The sequence below is a fragment of the Acanthaster planci genome, linkage group LG11, assembly GCF_054643075.1.
Source record: "Acanthaster planci isolate LZ-2023a linkage group LG11, COTS_SCS, whole genome shotgun sequence".
Classification (NCBI taxonomy): Eukaryota; Metazoa; Echinodermata; class Asteroidea; order Valvatida; family Acanthasteridae; genus Acanthaster; species Acanthaster planci.
The window spans coordinates 1,804,348-1,824,312 of NC_141787.1; the positions used below are offsets into that span (position 1 = coordinate 1,804,348).

General features: G+C 41.5%; 2 protein-coding genes and 1 long non-coding RNA gene across 9 annotated transcripts in view; 2 read left to right on the forward strand and 1 right to left on the reverse strand.

Annotated features, from left to right (window-relative positions):
* The first annotated feature begins 840 nt into the window (after positions 1 to 840).
* On the forward strand, positions 841 to 14,249 carry LOC110975829 (uncharacterized). Of its 2 annotated transcripts, XM_022228646.2 has the most exons (21): positions 841 to 1,561; positions 2,193 to 2,353; positions 2,866 to 3,033; positions 3,520 to 3,580; positions 3,885 to 4,033; positions 5,278 to 5,364; positions 5,753 to 5,947; positions 6,457 to 6,550; positions 6,934 to 7,013; positions 7,187 to 7,324; positions 7,517 to 7,575; positions 8,018 to 8,147; positions 8,478 to 8,642; positions 9,116 to 9,206; positions 9,633 to 9,799; positions 10,309 to 10,383; positions 10,589 to 10,674; positions 10,854 to 10,902; positions 11,497 to 11,610; positions 11,988 to 12,071; positions 12,962 to 14,249. In XM_022228646.2, the coding sequence occupies exons 1-21, from the start codon at positions 1,402 to 1,404 to the stop codon at positions 13,148 to 13,150; spliced, it is 2,502 nt and encodes an 833-aa protein (XP_022084338.2). In that variant the 5' UTR covers positions 841 to 1,401; the 3' UTR covers positions 13,151 to 14,249. The 2 variants fall into 2 exon arrangements, with proteins under 2 accessions (XP_022084338.2, XP_022084340.2); XM_022228648.2 differs by lacking the exon at positions 2,866 to 3,033.
* LOC147797246 (uncharacterized) lies at positions 2,927 to 15,040 on the reverse strand. Of its 2 annotated transcripts, none has more exons than XR_015427167.1 (4): positions 14,901 to 15,040; positions 10,566 to 10,691; positions 3,917 to 4,093; positions 2,927 to 3,064 (listed from the first exon to the last, which is right to left on the reverse strand). It is a non-coding gene; the product is annotated as an uncharacterized LOC147797246 (long non-coding RNA). The 2 variants fall into 2 exon arrangements; XR_015427166.1 differs by having other exon boundaries at positions 2,940 to 3,064; positions 3,877 to 4,093.
* Positions 14,966 to 19,965, forward strand: part of LOC110975830 (ral guanine nucleotide dissociation stimulator-like 1) — a 36,066-nt gene continuing 31,066 nt past the window's right edge. The window contains exon 1 of one of the 5 annotated variants that reach the window (XM_022228651.2): positions 14,966 to 15,126. In XM_022228651.2, the coding sequence (XP_022084343.1) occupies positions 15,106 to 15,126 (21 nt within the window). In that variant the 5' untranslated portion in view covers positions 14,966 to 15,105. Of the gene's footprint in view, positions 15,127 to 15,155; positions 15,271 to 17,867; positions 18,041 to 18,704; positions 19,276 to 19,965 lie in introns of those variants that run through there. The other 4 variants (XM_087143179.1, XM_022228652.2, XM_022228650.2 and 1 more) reach the window with 4 other exon arrangements.

Below are 19,965 nucleotides of genomic sequence, written 5' to 3' on the forward strand. Positions count from 1 at the left end.
TTGCCTCCTCCAGGCGACGCAACCAGACGACGCAACGGCACGACGGCTCAGATTTTAAATCTTATAAATACCGGTATTTCCCCGTGGTCCATCCCAGTAATTTCTAAGTAGTACTCCCAATTCCCCAGACAATTTGTCTACAATTGTATGACCGCAAGTTTGACCACGGGTTTAGGAAGTTACAACCGAGCCTGCTCTATAAAACCCTCGGAATATTCCGTCTTAGTCTTCCTTCAGGCCAGTCTTCCTCGTTACCTTCATCAGCTCCACACTTTCAATAACATTAGTCCATGTTTCTGAATAAAACATTGTACAGACGCTATTATCATTGTGGCCGTGTCTTTTTTTTTTAACTCTGTTTGGCCACACACATGATGTATAATTTCTCATCTGATCCGCATCTTACATTAGGAAGCACGTTATAATGATTGATGTATTGTATCTTAGAATAGATTTAGAAATATTGTAGCGGACATAATATGAGAATCATGACACCTGCTTAAATTATTTATTTGTTTACTAGTTTACGCCTTTTATTATCAGCTAACCAGTGAGAATTAATTCGTTTCCGGCTAATATAGTGAAAAGTTTTCGCACAGTTTACGAAAATACAAAAACCCTCACATTAGAGAAAGCATCTTTTTAATAATGAGAAAAAAACAACAACAGGGATTCTATGTAACAGAAAACAATATGAATTAGCAATGAAAATAAATAAAGGGCCTAGCTTGAAGACGATTTATTGCTGAAGCGGCGGACGACTTCTTGCAGTAAAAAAATCGCGTCACGTCGTGCGTCGCGTCGTGCGTCGCGTCGTGCTTCAGGAGACGTAATAGGCGACGCGATGCACGACTAGACGTACGACGCGACGCACGACGGTACGACGCGACGGGTGACGGCACGACGCGACGCAAACGTTATGGCAAGAAGTCGAGTCGTGTAGTTGCGTCGCCTGGATGGAGGCTAAAGAGAGAGAGAAATGTTTGTCGTAAATAGTACACCATATGTAAGCATTAAACAACACATGATTGTCCTTCATGCAAGGAATTGTTCTTGAGGGCGCTGTTCAAAGGCATTGATAAGATCTCGCGCGGCGCACATGAAGTTTGACGCAGTCACACGTGTGCAAACATTGAAGAACAGAGAGACTGCTGTTCAGCTGAGTTAGTTTCACTGTTTTAAATGACGCCTAATTGTTGCTGACAGTAACGCAAAATTATAACTTAAAAGAGGCTGTGGAGTTTGTCAAACGTGTTGACAAAAGTTAGATAGCCTACCAGTAATTTTCTCAGTGTATTTCCAAGGATGGCTGCTCTTGATTAGTGGAATGTTCGTGGACCGGACGACCTAGTCTGTAGTGGACCCTAGATTTAGATCTCATGCTAGTTTAAGTGTAGACAAATGGCTGCGCTTGGTGCCCTTACCCTACTTGTTAGGATTGTGATTATGAATTTGATGCTGATCGCTGAAAGTAGAGGCAATGACACTTCCAAACCTCAGAGCAAAGGTGGCGAGATCTGTCAACTAAGTCAGAATGAAGATGGACGTGCAGAACCAGAAGGTACCATTCACTCCATTTTTTGATAAGAACATTTGCTCACATTGGGTTTCATGTTAATTTCTCTTGTTAACATCTGAAGTACTGTTGAAGAATTTTCATGTACATTTTAATTTTGGGGTCACCTTTGAGATGGTTGTATTTGGGTGATTTTAATACTCCATTTTATAAGCTAAAGAAGATCCCAAAGATTTAATGTGTGGTTATGATAAAATGAACCAACCTTCCTAACTGCAGATATCCACCTGCAATATTCCTCAGGATACATGCACTCATTACTTAAGATTTTTCCCGAATATCACAAAATAATGATCACTCACTTTTAAAACACTGATTTTGGAAAGAGTTCCATGCACAAACCTATTGGACTTGCCTGCAATAAAATTAAGTGTTTTTTAAGAATATGCTTCGGAATTTTCTGACGTTTCACTTGTTAGGACATTTCATCACTTTCTTATGGCTGTTACAACATTTTCAGGGAAAATTAGTGATGCCCATATATGGAACTCTTACACTGATTTTCCATGGTATCTTGTTTTGATCCTTTCAGTCAAGGTGATTGCTGCTTCCTACATGTTTCTTTTCTCTAACTTAGCAATCTGTGTACAGTTTCTCATGAATGTCTCGGTTTCAGGTCGGCAGGCCACCTGTAGGCCTGCACCAGGCAGCACACATGACTCTACCCAGACTGCATCCCTTCAGCCCCTTTTACCCCCTCTGCAGGATCGGCCCATGCAGCTGGTCCGACCAGACCCCTCCCACAAGAAGATGGAAATTGTCGAAGAAAGCATCCAGGTGATGGCACACCCTCCCTCAAACTGGAGACCCAAAGTACCACAGTACTTAATGAAGAAAATTACCCACTTTTCTCACTCTTAGCTTGCAACATTGTCCAAAATTATTGCCACTCAAAGACAAGGTCCTCAGTATTTTGCTCGTCAAGTTTCAAGTCTCAATTTAATTATTAAGGTGGACTTTTTATTTAAGTATTTGCACGTGAGAGTAAAGCTAAGTGATTATAGTTTGAAGCATGAAATCCAACTTAAACTCTTTCAACCTTTCATAGAGATGACCTGTTCAGGTAACTCATAGAAACTGAAGAACCAGATTTTTCATTTGATGCAGTTTATGTCATGTACCGCTGTGTTCTCTGTCTTCCTAAACCTTACATTTTAACACTCTCAGACGCAATCTAAGTTAATGGCCCCAATTTTCTGACAAGGATCTCCTGTCAAAATTTCTCACGTGCAGGGTAAAAACACCAAAGAAATTGAACTTTTCTCATACAAATTCTAATTGATTTTTAGTCATTGCTGCGTCTGAGCAATCCCGTCGCCGTTGTGGCTGTCGTCGGCAAGTACCACTCCGGCAAGTCTTTCCTGCTGAACCAGCTGATGGGGAAGCAAGGGAACTTTGGCTTCACCGTGGGGCCCAGCCTCCGGCCGCAGACCATGGGGATATGGATGTGGGGCATGGTGGGTGGCCGGACTGGGACGCACACCCTCCCTGGAGAGGAAAATCAAAGTTCGGCTTGATCATTTTTTATATTTGCCTTCAATAGCCTCTGCAGTTTGGGGTGCGATGCCACATTTTTCACCTGTATACTACTTGTTTGTTTTTATAGCATCTCTGAGACCGACATATTCTCTTGTTTTGAGGGGGGAATCTGAGTTAAGTCACACGGGAGTTTGTTTTTAATGCCTTTTACTTCTGACAGACTTGTATTCAAGTCATGAAACATCGCGTCCAAGTCCGAGTCACATCTTTTGAGTCTGAGTCACTAGTCATCCGGGTTGAGTCTGAGTCACGAGTCATACAAGTCTGCCTTCTGTTGCACTTGGGGCCCTGTAATCCAGTTTTTGTATCAGAGAGTAAAAGTTCAGACAGGTAGTCAATACACAGGCACCTGTCCAACAATCTGTTATCTAACATTTCCAGATGTGTTTTTCTCTCTGTTTCAGCCAACCACAATGACTCTTTCCTCCGGAATAGATGTGTCCGTGATCTTTCTAGACACTGAAGGTAAATCCAGCTACCAGCCAGGCTGAAAATCACAGGGAATATATACTTTCATGTTATACATGAGTAATTGATTGGAGAAATTTGGGGCAAGCTTTTACAGTCTGGAGAAGTTAGGAACACTGTTTCAAATGCACATAAATGATTGTTCATGGAAAAAAGTAATGTATAAACTTAGGCAATTTAGAGATTAGATGGAAAACTGAAGGTCGATTTATGCTTAGCATTATTTCCCATTCATGTGCAGAACTTGTAATAAAAGCATTTTGCATGGTCTTAAAAGTCAGTTTGATAATTACTCCCTCAGGTTTTGCTGCTAACAATGTTTCTGAGACATACGATGCCAAGGTTTTTGCCGTGGCTGCCCTGCTCAGCTCTTTCCTCATCTACAACTCGGTCAAGGTCATCGACCAAGCCGACCTGGACTATCTGGAGTTGCTGTCAAGAAGAACTCAGGTGTGAACCATTAGAGAGTGATGCGGTCTAGAACCTTGTTTCACGATGTACGCGGAAAACCTGTAAGAAATCAGAAGTTCAGACTACTGGCTGTTTTTTTTTCAATTCTGCTATTAAAGGTTTGTTGACTGATCACGAATGTATATAAAAAAACCTGGACTTGCAACGCCTTTGTATGAAATAGAAGCCAACCAGCGGCCATTTTACCCAGCCGAATACAAATGCGCGGGTTGGCTCCCTTCTATTGATGCCAGGGAGAACAAAGGCGGGCACTGCCGGGCAAGCTTTGTATTCGGCTCCGTAAAATGGCCGCTAGTGAATTCAATGATCTCTCTAAGCTGATTATAGGGCATTGCGAGTCCAGATTCTTTTATATACGTCCGTGTAACTGATGTCAGGAAACCAGTGTCTGGAAAGTTTGATGTTGTGCATTGCACCATTGCATCAACTGTTTTCGGAAAAAAGTGCTCATTTCTGGACAATCTATTGTGAGTTATTGACGGTCGTAATGAGAAAATACTTTGCTTGATTGGACCAAAACTTAGTAGATGCACAGGGCATGGTATCTCCAGATGCATACCTAATTTTGCTACGATTAGTCTTGATGGGGTTCAGGTCTAAATGCCGACAGGACTATAAGGGCTTGAGGCTGTTACACGTAGCCCAACCCGACCCAGCCCAGCCCAACCCAAACCTGAGGGGCCAATTTCATAGAGCTGCTTAAGCACAAAATTTGCTTGAGTGTGAAAAACCTTGCTCAAAAAAAACAAAGGTTACCAGCTCAAACTCGATGTGATTGTCATGCTGACAATCAGCTAAATACAGCTAAATACGATCCCAAATCAATATACATCACACAGATTTTGGCTGGTTACCTGATTTATCAAGCAAGGTTTTCTCGCCCCAGATATTGGGCTTAAGCAGCTCTATGGAATCAGCCCCAGCCCAACCCAACCCAGCCCAACCCAACCCAAACTAGCCCAGCCCTGCCAAACCTAACCCAACCCGACCCAGCCAAATCCAGCCCAACCCAACCTGACCCAACCCAAACTAGCCCAGCCCTGCCAAACCTAACCCGACCCAGCCCAAACCAGCCCAAGCCAACCCAAGCCAACCTGACCCAGCCCAATCCATTCCAAACAAACCCAACCTTGGCACTTTTTTAGAATGGAGTCTTTAATAGCATTGAGTTATGAGTGTTACCAATTATGCACGACTACAGCATTGCCATCCATTCTCTCTAGCTGTTTGCCTTGAGGTCCCAGCTTTCCAGAGCCAAGTGGGCCCAGGATTTCAACCACGATCTGCTGAGCTTCCCGCCTCTCCTCTGGGTAAACTCTTGTAGCTTTATTTAACGTTCTGACCAGATGTCTGCCAACTTGCAGCGTTGTGGAAATTTGCTATGTTGACATGTGCTGTTGACCGATTTGCATATCTGTCTACGCCGACGTGCTCCATTTTTCAACTCCTTAGGAAAATAAATCACTAATCCGGGCAGAAACCATTGCCGAGGTTGCCTCATGCTCACGTACATACACCTCCCAACTTGACACACCCTCATGCATTTTTTTGCAAGTTGTAAACAACCTATTGGTCAATGAGGCATTTCGCTTGCTCAAGTGACATGCTTTTGAGACGGTTCCACTGCAGTAACATCTGATTCTGGTTGCCGAATACCAGAGACAGTCACGCATTGTGTTACCACGTCTCCCGTCGTAGGTTGTGCAGGATTTTGTCCAGGTCACCGGCAACGATGAGCCCACGCCGTTAGAGTGGCTGACCGAGATGATGAAATCCTCAGCCTGGGAGAGCGAGAACCACCGTGTCAGCCTCCTGGACATCTTCCAAGACGTGGACTGCCACACCTTGTTCTTCCCCGCCACCAAGAAAGAGATCCTGCAAGATCTGTCTCTGGTGAGGAACTGAGTAAAGCCCTATCCGCAACGGGCCTCCAGAACTACGGCTATGCTTGTTTTCAGCCGGTTCTTATGTGTTTGCAACTAGCAAAGACCTAGCCCTAGCCATAGACACAAGGTTTTATGAGCAGACAAGAAAATATCTGTGTAAAAGTACACCCCTAGGGTTCCTTTCAAACTTGAATGTTTCGAGCAAAGCAAAGTTGGCGTGCCAAGTTTAATCCCCACTTATTGTAATTTAAAATTGAACTTCTGGCCCTTAAAATCGATCTAAAATTACATGTTGCAAGTAAAAACCTATGACATTTGTAAGCTTTCAAATATATGGAAATTTATCCTACCTCTGTTCTATAACTGTACAGATAAAGGCTGAAAAAATTACGGTAAAATTTCGATAAAATAAGTGGGCTTGTTTTTAGTTGGTCATGCCGTTTCATATTGCTGCTAATTTCCTTGTAATTAGATGTGTATAATGCATTGTTTTCATTTGAAACACTTCCCCATCAGGCAAGAGAAGAGGACCTCACAGCAGAATATAAAGTTGAGAGGAACCGGCTGATAAACATCCTGAGACAAGGAATCATCCCCAAAGAGAAAAATGGTACGGCCCAATCAGTTGTAATGGAAGAGTCCCACAAAGATTAAGCCAATCAGGACCTGACCTGTAGTCACTATGTGTCACACATTTGCATTTTAGGATGATAAAAATCTTTAATTACTAACCAACAGATTATGCACAAGTTCTGCTGAGTATGCTGAGGTGCCAGAGCATTATTTATCTCTGAGAATTCTTAAATCTTTTCAGCACCAATTGATTAGTAGATTGTCAATGAATTCTGCCGAAATCAATTTACTAATTAAATAGTAAACTATGCTTTCTAATTGTCTTGTAAATTTTAGCTAACAGATGTTGGCATCTGACCAAGTTTTGCATATACACATTATGTGAGGTGACTTAAACTGATTAAAATTATTGTAATTCAGGTCGACCAATCACAGGAGCTGAATTAGCATCGCTGATTGAAGTTTTGGTGACAGCAGCCAATGAGGGATCATTATCTCAGGTACTCTCCAAACACAATGTGTCTTCACCCACGATATTCATGGAAATTGCTTATGGGCGGCATACAGCAGGAATTTTTTTTGGTCACGTCTGTTGAACACATAACTTTTCTGCTCGACGTCTGTACTCAAAAGTGCCATTCTTCACTGAAAAATATTTGTTTCTTTGCCCAAGATTCCAAGTCGCTGGTCGGCCTTCATCCAGAGCATGGAGCAGTCGGCCGTCCAGGACTGCCTGAAGTTTTACGACACGGAAATGGTGGTGCTGCACCAGCAGTACGAGATGGGACCCATCGATGAGGCTGAACTGCAGGTATGCCTGTTGTCTCTACAATAGTAACAGAGTTTCTTCAGATGATCACTTTCAGAGCACTCTGGCCAGAAGATGGATGCATTGCTAGGGGGAGCAGGTTCTAGTTTAGTAGGTTCTATTTAGCTTAAATAACACGAGGTTAAGCTTAACTGGTTGTCGTTTATATTATACGCTTATGTTTCACTTTCACAGCAGTGGCACGAGACTGCGGCCAGCAAAACAGATAAGCTTCTCCAGCAAGTGCTGTTTGGGTGAGTTTGCCTCCCCTTCGCAACCCCCCCCCCCGAGAGATTTTTCTTCCAAGAATTAAGATTGAGTCAAATGATACCCCTCCAGTGAAACTTAATAACAGCTATCAACGTGGAGTGAGAGAGCATGGTAGCATATAATTTTGGGGCAAGACTTTAGAGGGGCCAGAACCATTTGAGAATGAACGCTAAAGATTGGTTGGTTCCCTGCGGCCTTTCTTGAAGATTTATTGAGGGGGACGCAGAAACCAGTTTGGAAGTGAGATCTTTGCCAAGGGCCAATTTTGATCAGTAAATCATAAAGTCGACTGATAGTCAGTTTGTGCCTGGTAGAATTGACCAGAGGTTAGCGAACGATCAGACTGGTCTGACTTGGAGAGCGTTCATTCTCATCAGTTACTTGGGCATGGAGATCTTTGATGTTTTTTCCTCTTCACTGTTGCAGGCTGGATGACGTGCTGACCGGGGCCACGCAGGAACTGAGGGGCCAGATCAGGGAGAAGTACCACCGCACGATGGACATGAACGAGAAGAAGATCAAGCTAAGATGCAGCGAGGTCCAGCACAGGACAGAGGTGAGTGGAGGACAGTCCCGTCGAAAGGCAAACAGTTCTTGGTGACTTTTCTGTGCAAGTAACCCATGTTTGCTGGGACACACTGGGTGCTGGATGGTGGGATGTGCTTATTTTCCCTGAAGAAGTAGAAAACCTAGGCCGCCTTCTGTAAGAGGAATAGAAAATGATCAATACCAGAAAGACATCTCGGTGATCCTTGAAAGAAACTAAATTTTTTCTTTCTTATTGGAAAATCAGATAGTTGAGGCTAATAAAAGAAGATTTTGCAGAGATTTGTTGGGTTAGATTTTGCCTTTTCAGAAGATAAAGGCATAATTCATTCACCTGCAGTTAGATGGAGAGAGCAGACTGAGTGAGCTTCCGTTACCCGTGCGGACATCTGAGCTCAAGACCAGCTACGCCAAGATCAAGGAAGATTGCATCGGTAGCTACACTAGGACCCTGGACCGGCTGCAGCGAAGCATGCCCTTCCAGAAATTCCTGGACCAGTTAAAGGTCAGAACAGCATCAGTTCTGGTTAATTTGTTAGAAGGCTTAGACACCGAGCCTAAAATGTGGTATAGGAAAGTGTGCAAACCTTGCATGAAAGCTTTGAATACACTAAATCCAGGTTCAATTTGCTCTGAAGGAAACTCATTTCATAGAACTTTTAAGTCAATTATTTAATTGAGATGAATGGATTCCCTGTTTTGAGACAAATACAGAGACTTTTAGAAAGTTTTTTTTAGAATTTTTTTCATTGCAGAAAAGAAAAAGCTTTGGAAACGGAGGTGACACAAAGCAACAAAAACCTTGCTACATTTCAGTAGAGCGGATGACATTTGAAAGGATTTATATCTGAGAAACTAAGGTCACCTCAGTGGCCTAGCAGGCTGAAAAGCCGCATGAAGTTTTTCCATGATCAGGATTGAACAGACTGTTCACAGTTGTTTTCCAAGACTGAGAAATTTGCTGTACCTGACCTGCAGACATCTTTGGACAACATCCGGGACTCATTCCTGCTAAAGAACACCCAGCTCCTTGAGAATGTGTTGGACCAATCGACTCAGAGAGCACTCGGTAATCAAAATTCAGCTGACCAGAAGTCCAGAATGCAGCATTTGTGTTCCATTTTTAAACATGATTCAAAGAACAGGGGCATCGAAGTTACAGTGTAGGATGCTGGATTAAGTGCCTGCATGTTAAACCATTATACTTTTTGAAAAAGTTGAACTATAATATTAAATCATGATACATTTTGAAAAAGTTGAAGTATTTTCAATCAGAAAATGTATATCTGCTGCTCTTGTGCATTAAATGGGATTTCCCTCAAATGTTCCTTTTTTTACTTTTCGAAAAATGACGTCTGAAAATGGCGCAAAATTTTGCCGGGCAGAAGGGATGGGACCCCTTACCCTCCAACTCCTCACTTCTGCCTTCTGGTCAGGACCTTGAACTAGCAGAGACTATTGACACAGTCTGTCATTCTGAATTTACTTCTTGCAGAGGAGTTTAATAGCCTGATGCAGAACCCTCACCAGGAGCCGCGCAGCCCCAAGACCATGACCCGATGCAGAGAGGACGCCACGCAGAAGGCGCTGAGTCTCTTTGTTCAAGAAGCGGTCGTGGCCGCGGAGGAGGCTTCGTACAAAGCCCATCAGGCTCTGCTAAAGGTGATGACTATTTACCCTTGTGACTTTTTTTTTGTGTAGCAGAAAAAGGATGGAGCATTCAAGAAAATTTTTATTAGCGATCAGAGAATAAACAAGCAAGCTTGTTCTAAGCCAATATGGCTCATCAGGTCAGCATTTATCGACAGTGTCCTTGGCATGAAGCAACTGGGAAAATATTTCCATTTTGCACTCGATGTAATACCAGTCCATCGCAGGTTACTACCAGCAAATGACAGTACCCATTTATACTCCGGGGTGGAGAGATGTAAGCAGGGGTAAAGTGGCTTGCCCAAGGACACAACCTATGGCAAGCAGCTGGATGCGAACCTCCCTGACCTGGTCACAAGTCATGACCCCTGACCATGACCATGAACTCTGACCCTGACAATGAAGTCAATAAGGGCATTCACAAGTCTGTAAATAAATAATGTTGAAGGAAAGTAAGAACGCGCTTCGGAAATGGGCAAAGAAGGAAGAATTGGGAATTAAAGATTTTGGGTTTTTTGTAGACAGGGATAGTTGAAGCAGAGAAGGAGCATGAAAAAAGGAACAGCCTGCTGTTGAAAGTCAGATGTGAAAAAGAGGTTTGTGAGAGAAGTACGCTATTTCTAAATTTTTTACACAATTTCAAGTTTTTTGAAGATATTATATATGTATATCATTCTGTGACAAAACGTCCAAGATCTGGCACTTATTTCCCCATCCCTAATGTGATATAATCCTCAATTAAAAGCCATTATGTCAAATTTTTTATACAGTTTTGTACCTGTTTTCTTGAATCTCAAATAGGTGAATGGGCTCGCTCAGACGATGCGAGACAACACGGACAGCACACAGCTACCACTTCCTGTGAATGACACCGATCTAGACCACAGGTAGCAAGCCTCAAGACCTGTCCATTTCATTCCGAACAAGGAAAATAAAAAGCATTTCCCCACTGGACACATCCCTGCCACAGCTCAGATGCATTGCTCTAATGGAAATATGCAATTCAAGTGAAACTTGGTTGGTTTAAAGACTCATGCTGTAGGCCCTTATATCTTATTCTATGCAGGCTAACTCAGGAAGCCACCAGGGCAAAATCACTCTTCAAGGAATTGCTGGTGAGTAAAATTTAAACACAGAGATCTTAAAAATGGTCATTTAATTTAATGATAGCTACAATTCTCCGACGAATACGGGCGTTTCACAATAGTTTGCCCCCAAGAGTTTGTAACGTCTTGGCCAATCACAAATTTTGCACGTTGTCATTGGCCTACGCGTTGCAAACTCTTGGAGTCTTGGAATGTCCTAAAACAGAAGCAAGACTTCTTGAAAATAACTCTCAAGACATTTCCTCAGAGAAAGAAAATAGGACAAATGAAAATTAAATAGTCAAAAAGTGGCACCAGAAAGGCACATGAATTCAAGAACTTGATCCACAAACTAAACAAAAACATGTATCGGAGCACATTATGGCCTAGTTTGGCTAATAACTGCTGCTAAACCTCAATGTTGCCTTGTAACCTATGCGCAAAACACATTGTCACACTAGGCAAGTTGACAAACGTTCGCTGATTTTATAGTTTGGCCTATTTATATTTATCACGCTTCTCGAAAATGGAGGGGGTAGTGTTTTGAAGTCACCTGTTTTACTTTAATCACAAATTCTGTTTTATTTTGGAATGCATTTGTTGTTTGGTTTGGCATTCTTTCAGGATGATTTCTCATCCTTGCCCGCCTACGATGATTGCCTGATGCAGCTGCAGCGTTTGATCCATGCGGTGTGTGGGCAGAGGCGGCAAGAAAACATGGAGGCCTACTCCAAAGAGGTCAGAGGTCATTCACTCGGTCATCTACTTTGTGCTAGTGACTGTATTAGATTTCAGGAAGTCTGTTGATTGTTCTTTGAGGTTCGATTCCTAATCTCTCAAATTAATAGAGATTGTCAGAATTTGAATAATTAACTTTAGATGATTGTAGAAAATTGCAGCTATTTCATTTTGTATTGGGAGCAGAACAAATAAGTCTTATGTCTCAATCACCGTATAATTGAAAAAATTTTTTGGAGACATTTGCTTGCATAAATCACTGATCAAACACTGAAATATTACTAAATTGGTTTTGAATATTAAACAGTGAATGCTGGATGCATGCCATTTGGTTTCTGATTGTTTGTTTGTTGGTTAATTCATTTGTTTGTTTATAGGTTGAGGTGCCGCTTCAGTCAGCCAAGAAAGTCGCCCTTCTCTCTGCAGACAGATATGATACAGTGTTCAGTCTGACAACATTTGTATGTCCATTGTTCAGCCATGCCCAAATTACTTGCTTATGGCTCGCAAAGGCACACAAGTCTGTGGGAGATGGCTGCAGCCACTAGCCAGTGGCTATCTTAGGCGGACTGGGTTAATTTCAGCCATAGCCAAGTGATTTGGACATGGCTTTTATAACATGCTAGTTGTGTGCTGTGACTGTCTCTATATTAACAGTCTGCTGCCCTCACTGATTGTAATTTTGCCCACTAGAGTTGGAAACAAGCCATCCAGGAGTCAATCACAAGTTGGTTGGTTTATTTCCACACATCACAATAAGAATATAATGAGGCACAGTTATAAGGGTAATGAAATGACGGATACCAGGCAGAAAGCAAACGGTTGCTCATGGTCTGGTTCCTTATTTGTCACAATGATATCCACATGCAGCTATAAATACAAGATAGAGGAGAGAGTAAAGAAAAGTAAGATAACTGAGGGTACAGCTAAATGTCAGATTTAAGCTAGGATCTTAAAACTGTTTAAATGTTTTAAGTCAGTCCACAAGTGAATTAGTAAGTCAGTTCACAAATCAGGTCAGAACTAAAGAGATGGGCAGTCACAAAGGAATGCCTGTCTCATAGCTTTTTAAAATACTTTGTGAGTTGGAGTAGGACCGAATGACTTGTGACTGACTTGTGGAGACTAAATTGCAACTCCAAAAATGCCAACTAATCATCTCTTGGCTGTGTTTTGGCGGTCAGTACTAGGAAATGGCTTGGTTACTCCTTCATGGGGTTAATTGTTCTAAAGATTCAACCTATACATCATGTGCGTTCTTACTAAGTTTGGCAAAAGAAACTCATTGACTAGAACCAATTAGTAATTATGTCTCCCATAATGCCAGTGTTCTCATCTGGTCTCTCCTCAGATTCGAGAAGTGTGCATGCTGAACCTGGACGAGGGAAAACCCAAGCACTGGCCGGCTGACCTCAAGGTCAACATCGTTGACCTCTTCATGAACTCTGACCCTGACATACGCCGGGTCATTAAAGCCCGGGAGGGGCTGTGGTCCACTGTTGTGGGGTTCGTCCAGTGGATTATCTGGATTTTCAGCTGAAAACCGCAGCAGGGATAAACAAAGTTGTTGGAAGAAATATCAAAATGCTGGCGTGATATAAATTGCTAAGGGAGATTCTGATTTGATCAAAAAGTCACTCTTTCTGGACTGCTGACATAAATAAGATGGACAATGAGATTAGAGAACAGCCTTTGAAATTAATCTTCTTAATCACGTTAAGCTATTTGGTCCATTCCGATTGTGTGTTCATCTTGATGAAGCTTTTGGCAAGCCAGTAGGTGTATTCAGTAAGGAGCCCTCTGTTGTCTGGCAAGTGTCACTATTCTGTCTGGACAAGACGGGGCCATGGCCACCCAAAATGAGCCCCACTTTTTGGAGGGGAATAATGGGTTAAAGGTAATTTAAAAATAATCTGTTTCCATTCCAAAACCGAGTAGAAGCACCAAAATGTAGCTTCAACCCTCAGAAAGACCATAAAAAAATTACATAGAAAAAATTTCAACATTTTAGGCCCCACAGTACAGTTTTGATCACCCAAAATTTTGGTTGTGGCTCTGCTCTTGCATCCTTAAAACTTACACCATACAATTTGATTTGTTGAATTAGAGTTTCTGTTGAACATTGTCAGGTTTACAAAATTGAAAAGAGTTTTGTTTGATTTTCAAGATTAAAATTTTTAAAGATTATTTTGTTTTGAGTTTTCCTATGTGAAATTTCACAAAAGAGTATTTTTGTTTTGTTTACTAAAAAACTTTATGAATAATCTATTTTTGAATTGTTCATGCCCAAGTTGGAAATATCCTATTTAAAAAGTTAGGTTTTTCTTTTTCAAATCGTTACTTGCAACCATGCTATTAAAATTTGAATTTTGAACACCCTGACTCAGAAATTTATGTCAATGCATCATCTTAGGATAATGTTCAGCATGTCAGCGACCACATAGCAAAAAGAATTTTGTAAACAGTCAAGTGTATGGAAACGAGCTATCAATTATAAACGTTCTAAGAATATCTGTATTTTGGACATTTCCTGGGGATGTATTCATTGTGACGACACTTCCTCGTATCTTTCCGCATTTTTTCCAGAAAAATTCCATACGAAATAAACATTCCAGGAAATGTCTGATTCCAGTGGAAAATCAAGTTGCACCTGTCCTTTCAATCAATCAACAGCGACGACGCGGGAAACTGCGGCACCTCCCCCACCAACAGTCGGACATCCTTATCCAGGGTGTGTGCTTTTGTATTGCTGTCCGTCTAGGTTTGGAACTTGAAACGCCTCTTTTCTGCGTAAAACTTTTACAAGACGTTATCATGTAGTTCGCGTCAAACTGTAGCGTTACCCGACGAGAGAGAAAAAAGTGATTCTTAGTCATTTTGAAAAAGGAAAAATAGTGGCTTTTCAATCCATCGAGATTTTTTTCTTTCTAACTATTGAATATGTAATTGTAAAATGATTGTAAATAAGTTGTGTACGTTTCAAAATTTAAAATTTGGGGGGAGTGGATCCCCACCACAGGAACCTCCGATTCCAGTTTTGGAAGAGGGTTTGATTTTCAGCTACAACTTGGAGACAAACTACAAAAAAGAGGCCACCCCTTCTCTCGAAAAAGGAGCCATTTCAGAAGTGGGGTCAAGGAAATTGAAATGAACATGTAGGCAAATTCAGGAAAAAAGGAATCTTCCCGAATAAATCATAAGTTGGAGAACCCTGAAAATGTATTTCAGAATTGATTATCGGGGGGTGGGCAAATGAATGGGAAGGGGGTTATTATATCCGAGTGTCCTACCTGTCCGGCAATGGTATTGTGATCAACTACACGTTGCAATGTGTAGTTCACAGCGACAACAACATCATTGGTTGGATTGGAGCACCACCTTCGTTGTTCCGCGGAATTGCTGGTGCTGCGCATCCTGCCTTAACCTTCTTTTAAATGAGTTATCGACCTTCCCTTGATTTTTCTACGATGGATTCCGGTGGATGAAAGAGTCAAGATGAGTGCAGCAACGGAACAGGTTAGTGAGAAATGACGTGGATGATTTCTGCGTTATTTTCCGTCGGTAATTTTAGATCACTGACCGAGTTCCAATCAGCGTTAGTCGTGTCATGGAGGTAACGTCACACGCTGCATCGTCACCAGCATGACCAGTAGTACTAAAGTAGGGAAAGAATTCCATATCATCGTTATCTGTGGCGATTCGTATTTATTAGCTATCTGGAAGCAATTAAATGTCCCCAAAAGTCAAATTTAGCAGTGTATTTAGTCTCTTCAATTTGGAATCTATCAGACATGTCAGACCTGTCTGAAATAAAATTTCAAAACAAAAGCAGTCAGGCATGATAGACTGGTATAGTAAGAGGCCAGGCTGTAGTAGTATTGTAGACCCTGGGTGGACCTTCAATGGAAGTATGTATATGTACATGTATGTGTACGTATACATAACATATAATGAGTGAGATTAGCTATGGCTGTGAAAGCGTGGATGAGTTACGATTGTTTGCAAAATTCACATGTCAACCTACTCCCACAATGCAGTGAACCCTTCATTTAATTTGATTATGGTTTAGCAGTGTTGAGAGAATGCAACAAGCCCATGTTACTTTATGATCTACGTGTTCCAGTATACATGTACGTGCTTGAATTTGATGTCAACCAGAGCATACTGACTGTGCCTTGCAGTGGAGGACAAACCTTGTGTTTGAAATGATATTAACAGGCTGCGCAGTTTTTAATAGAAAATGGAAGACGTGATCATCAGCGTTATCATAAACATGGAAGCTCTACGATTTAAAAGCTTTCACTTTGGTGGGGGAATATGCCGAATGTGTGAAGGTGAGCGTTAGTGTCGCACAATTGTATCCAAGGTTGTTGACTGTTGAGAGCATTGATCAAGATTTCTTTCATTGAAGTCAGTCGATACCAAACATGTATGATGGTTTGAAGTGGATAGTTAATTTGCTCTCTATGTTGCTGGTGTTCTCAGTCATGCATATTTTGCCTTGCTCTGTGTGCTTCCCTATGGGTGCATTTTGAGTGAAAAGTCCTGTAAAAACTCTCAGTTCTGGGTGACCATGCACCATTGTGTCTTAAAGTTGTGTTACAAGAATTTCCAGAGCTAAGTTCTGTTTGAGTTTTTATCTTTGCAGTAAAATATGTGTTCATTATGCTGGATAGTTTTTAACAGTGATGAGAATCATGTATTTGTAGTGTGCACATTGGCGCACTTGGCTGATTTAAAGACACTGCCGTTCTAAAGGAAGGAAAAATCTGCAAAGTTACTCATTATGCTTGTGGCAGACTTTCAACTCTCAGAGGATATGTGGCAACGTGCCATCTTAGGCATGAAATGTGGTCAAGTGAAGAAAGTCTTAAATGCTGTCGGATTTTTTCCTTACACAGCACATGTTAAAGTGCTTTTTTAAGAAGCCCTACATGCGTGGCCTTTGCCATACTTTATTTCTGTATAACGTGTGCATAGTGCACATGCCGACCTACATGTATGGTATTTGTTTGCATCCACCAGCACATGTAGCAAAGATGGAAAAGGCTAACTGGCTGACCTTGAGCAGTGCATACATGCACTGAGCGCTTGTGCACTGATCCATGTTATGATTCAATTGGGGTTTGCCCCTGGCATTACAGGTTGCAATGGGTGGGATACTTTTTGGTTATTTTGGTAGATGTCCCTGAAGAGGTCAGGGAATTTTCAAGGACTTTTTTTACCACAGAGAAAAGGTTCCATAGGATTTGTTGTTTGCCTTGGACTTCTATGGCCTGCTGGTTGCTTAGACGATAGATTATTTGTACATAGTATGGACATGGACATGTATTATTGTACGCTGTATTTGTTACATTTTATGATGCACATGTATGTATACTATACTCTTCATGCTCGTCATGTGCACAGTGCCAGGGTTGGGACAACAACAACATGAAATGAAAACAATGTGTCTTATACATGTAAACTTATTTACTGAGCTTTGAAGCACAACAGAGCGGAGTGCCAAACAGTGGAACTAGAGATCAAGGCCAAGAGGGCTGGAACTTGGCACTGAGGACTGTTTGTACACAATAACCCTCCTAGCCACTGTGGATTGCCCAAAACCAAATGCCCGCAGGGCCCTACTTACATGCAGAGCTAGGGTATCAAACAATAAATATTTTTTTAGGGTGTCCTTCAGTAAGAATTGGCAGTGAACCAGCTGCAAGAAGTACACACCAAATGGCACCTTGGCCGGTAACCATACCGGTACGTATATTAACCATATTTTGTTAAGGGAATATTACCTGTGTGTAGCCCTTTGATAAAATGGGACCTATGCTTTGAAAGATTTTGACTGTCTAGCACTCATGGTCCAAGTATCGTTATTACTATGCAGAGCATATTGGTGCCCAGTGTGAAAGTGCCATTTATCATTGGAATAGATTTCTGTACAGTGTGAAATTTTATGAGGTTTGCAAGAGTTCTTGTAAAGAAGGAAAGGAGATGGGGGCTGAGGAGTGCATAAAAGGAGATCAAATTCAGTGCCTGTTGATTACACTTAAGATTCTTTTGCGCGACCCAGCTCTACTTCTGTGTAATTAAGGGTTCACCCGAAGTCCAAGGTGTTCCACTTGGCGCTTCTCCGAATGACAAGCTCTCCAAGAAATCAATACTACAAACCTGGGCAAGGATGGCGTGTCAGGGGAACATGATTTGGCATTCCCTACATAAAGGTGGCACAATAGATTAGGCTTTCAGTGTGTAGGGTCGATTTCACTGAGTGTCCTTGCTCACCGTTGGCTGATCAATACCCTCCAAGTGCTGGCATTTGTGAATAGGGCTCTACACATTTCTAGGTCGCTGCTCACCAGTGTAAACTCCTGGTTCAGACAGCCGTTTATTATACAGTGCCTCAAGGGAAAAGATTATATAAATTAATTGCTTGGTGAGTACACTGTTTGCTTGCATTCTTCTCATTTCTTTCAATAATGCGATTTTAACAAGTTGGTAAGATGAAGAAAACACATCTGTATTGTAAAAATTAAATAGATTATGTAATATGTAGATGTATATGTTGCATTGAAAGCACCATGATGTTGGAATCACCACTTGTTCACCAAAATTTCAGTTCTGCCACAAATTATCATACCAGCCATGCTTGTAATCTTTCTGGTTTTGATTTTGAAGGGCAGTCTTTTTTACTTTGGACTAAAATCATAAATATTAGAGGTTTTAAATTCATCATTTTGTGAAGATGCTGTACATATATCTTGGGAGATTTTATAAAAATTAATGTACATGTACGTGAAATACTGTGATTTCATGATGGAAAAAAGGCATTTGATAAAAATGCCACCGAGAAAAGCGTCCTGCCTTTTGTGCAGATGCCCTAGCCGCAGCGTCGCATCCTGCCGTAATCTGGGTTGGTATGAAAGCATGACACGCCGACTGCCCGATTGCCCAACCAGCGTTTCCAACCCTACAGGATGGAAAGGGGGAGAGAGGAAATGAGAGTCATTTCTGGCACGTGATCCGATCCTGTTTCCTCATTGGCCCCGAGTGCAGTCACTGGGCTCACAGCTTGGACAGTACGTGCAATACGGGAGCTCGGGTGGCCCAGTTCATGTTTGAGGCAGTGAAAGGAGATGTGTGGTTATTTCCCAGGTCGAGTCATCCCTGTATGTGTCGCTGGTTTGCCAATGATCTGATCTTTATCCCACAGTCTTTGCTGATGTCAACTTTTCCTCTAGTGCTGCGTGATTTTTCCGGTACATTTCTGTCCGAGGAGTTATACTACCATCGAAAGGCCGATGTGCTTTCTAGTCACAGTGGAAATCATTTCTTTTCCTGAGAGAATTTCTATGAATTTCTATTTGGCGTGCGAATCTCATTCCAGAGTCTACTCAAACTTTCCAACCTTCATCACTCGACAAAAATGACGATGGATGCAGTACTTTGTTTTGATCTGGCCCGTGGATGATGTAACTTTTTCAAAAGAAATTTGTGGATTACTGTTTTGCCTGCTTCACTGACTCTGCGGAGAGAAATTGGGAATAGTTTTTGCCAGGAGGGGTTGGTTTCTGGGAAATGGGCCAGAACCAATCCAAGGAGGAATTCTCAAGGGAGTTACAAATGCGAATGAACAGCACCCGTGCATTCCGGGCGTCATGGTTGAAGAAAGTGAGTATTTCACAAGAAAACAACGGTTGACTTCCAGCATCAGGCTTGTAGAGTGCAGGACCCCTAAATTGTTGGCTTGCATGCGTACAGACATGTACAGTTTTTAGTAAAAATTAACAGTATGCTAGACTGATTTACATAAGTTTCCATTTTTCTTTCAGAATGTCATTATATTGTTTTATGGACAGGTAGAAACTAGGGCTGTGCTGAATATCCAAATATTTGATCGATTATTGAATAGTCGAATATTGTTTCCAAATTTGGATATTTGAATGCAAAATTCATGAAAAGGAAGGGAGAATTTTCTTTTGTTTTAAATGAAAAAAATTGCATTATGGAGGCTTATTTCACGCAGATTCAAATGTTAAGCAACAGAAATCGTACAATGACTCAAAAAATAAATTATTATTCACCCCTTACAGTCCCAAATCCTCCGATTGCTATAAAATTTAAAAGGAAGAGAAATTTTCAACAGGGCAAGAAGTATTGTTCATCTCTTAAATCTTGCTAAATCTTGGTTGGAGATACTCGTAGACGTGAGAAGGTATTATAGTGATTATAATGTACAACTGTGTGCATTATTGCAACTGATTTTGTATCAACAATCTGCTGGTTTTTAAGACCGCATATTCGGATATTTGATTGAATTGAAGGTCAAATATTCGAAAAGTGAATTATTTAAATTGACTC

What these genes read in the sequence shown, in the direction of transcription:
- LOC110975829 (XM_022228646.2), top strand. Translation starts at nt 1,402, where the DNA reads ATGGCTGCGCTTGGTGCCCTTACCCTACTTGTTAGGATTGTGATTATG. An exon ending in TCGATGAGGCTGAACTGCAG is followed by an intron (nt 7,325 to 7,516) that starts GTATGCCTGTTG and finishes TCACTTTCACAG; the next exon opens with CAGTGGCACGAGACTGCGGC. An exon ending in CACTCTTCAAGGAATTGCTG is followed by an intron (nt 10,903 to 11,496) that starts GTGAGTAAAATT and finishes GCATTCTTTCAG; the next exon opens with GATGATTTCTCATCCTTGCC.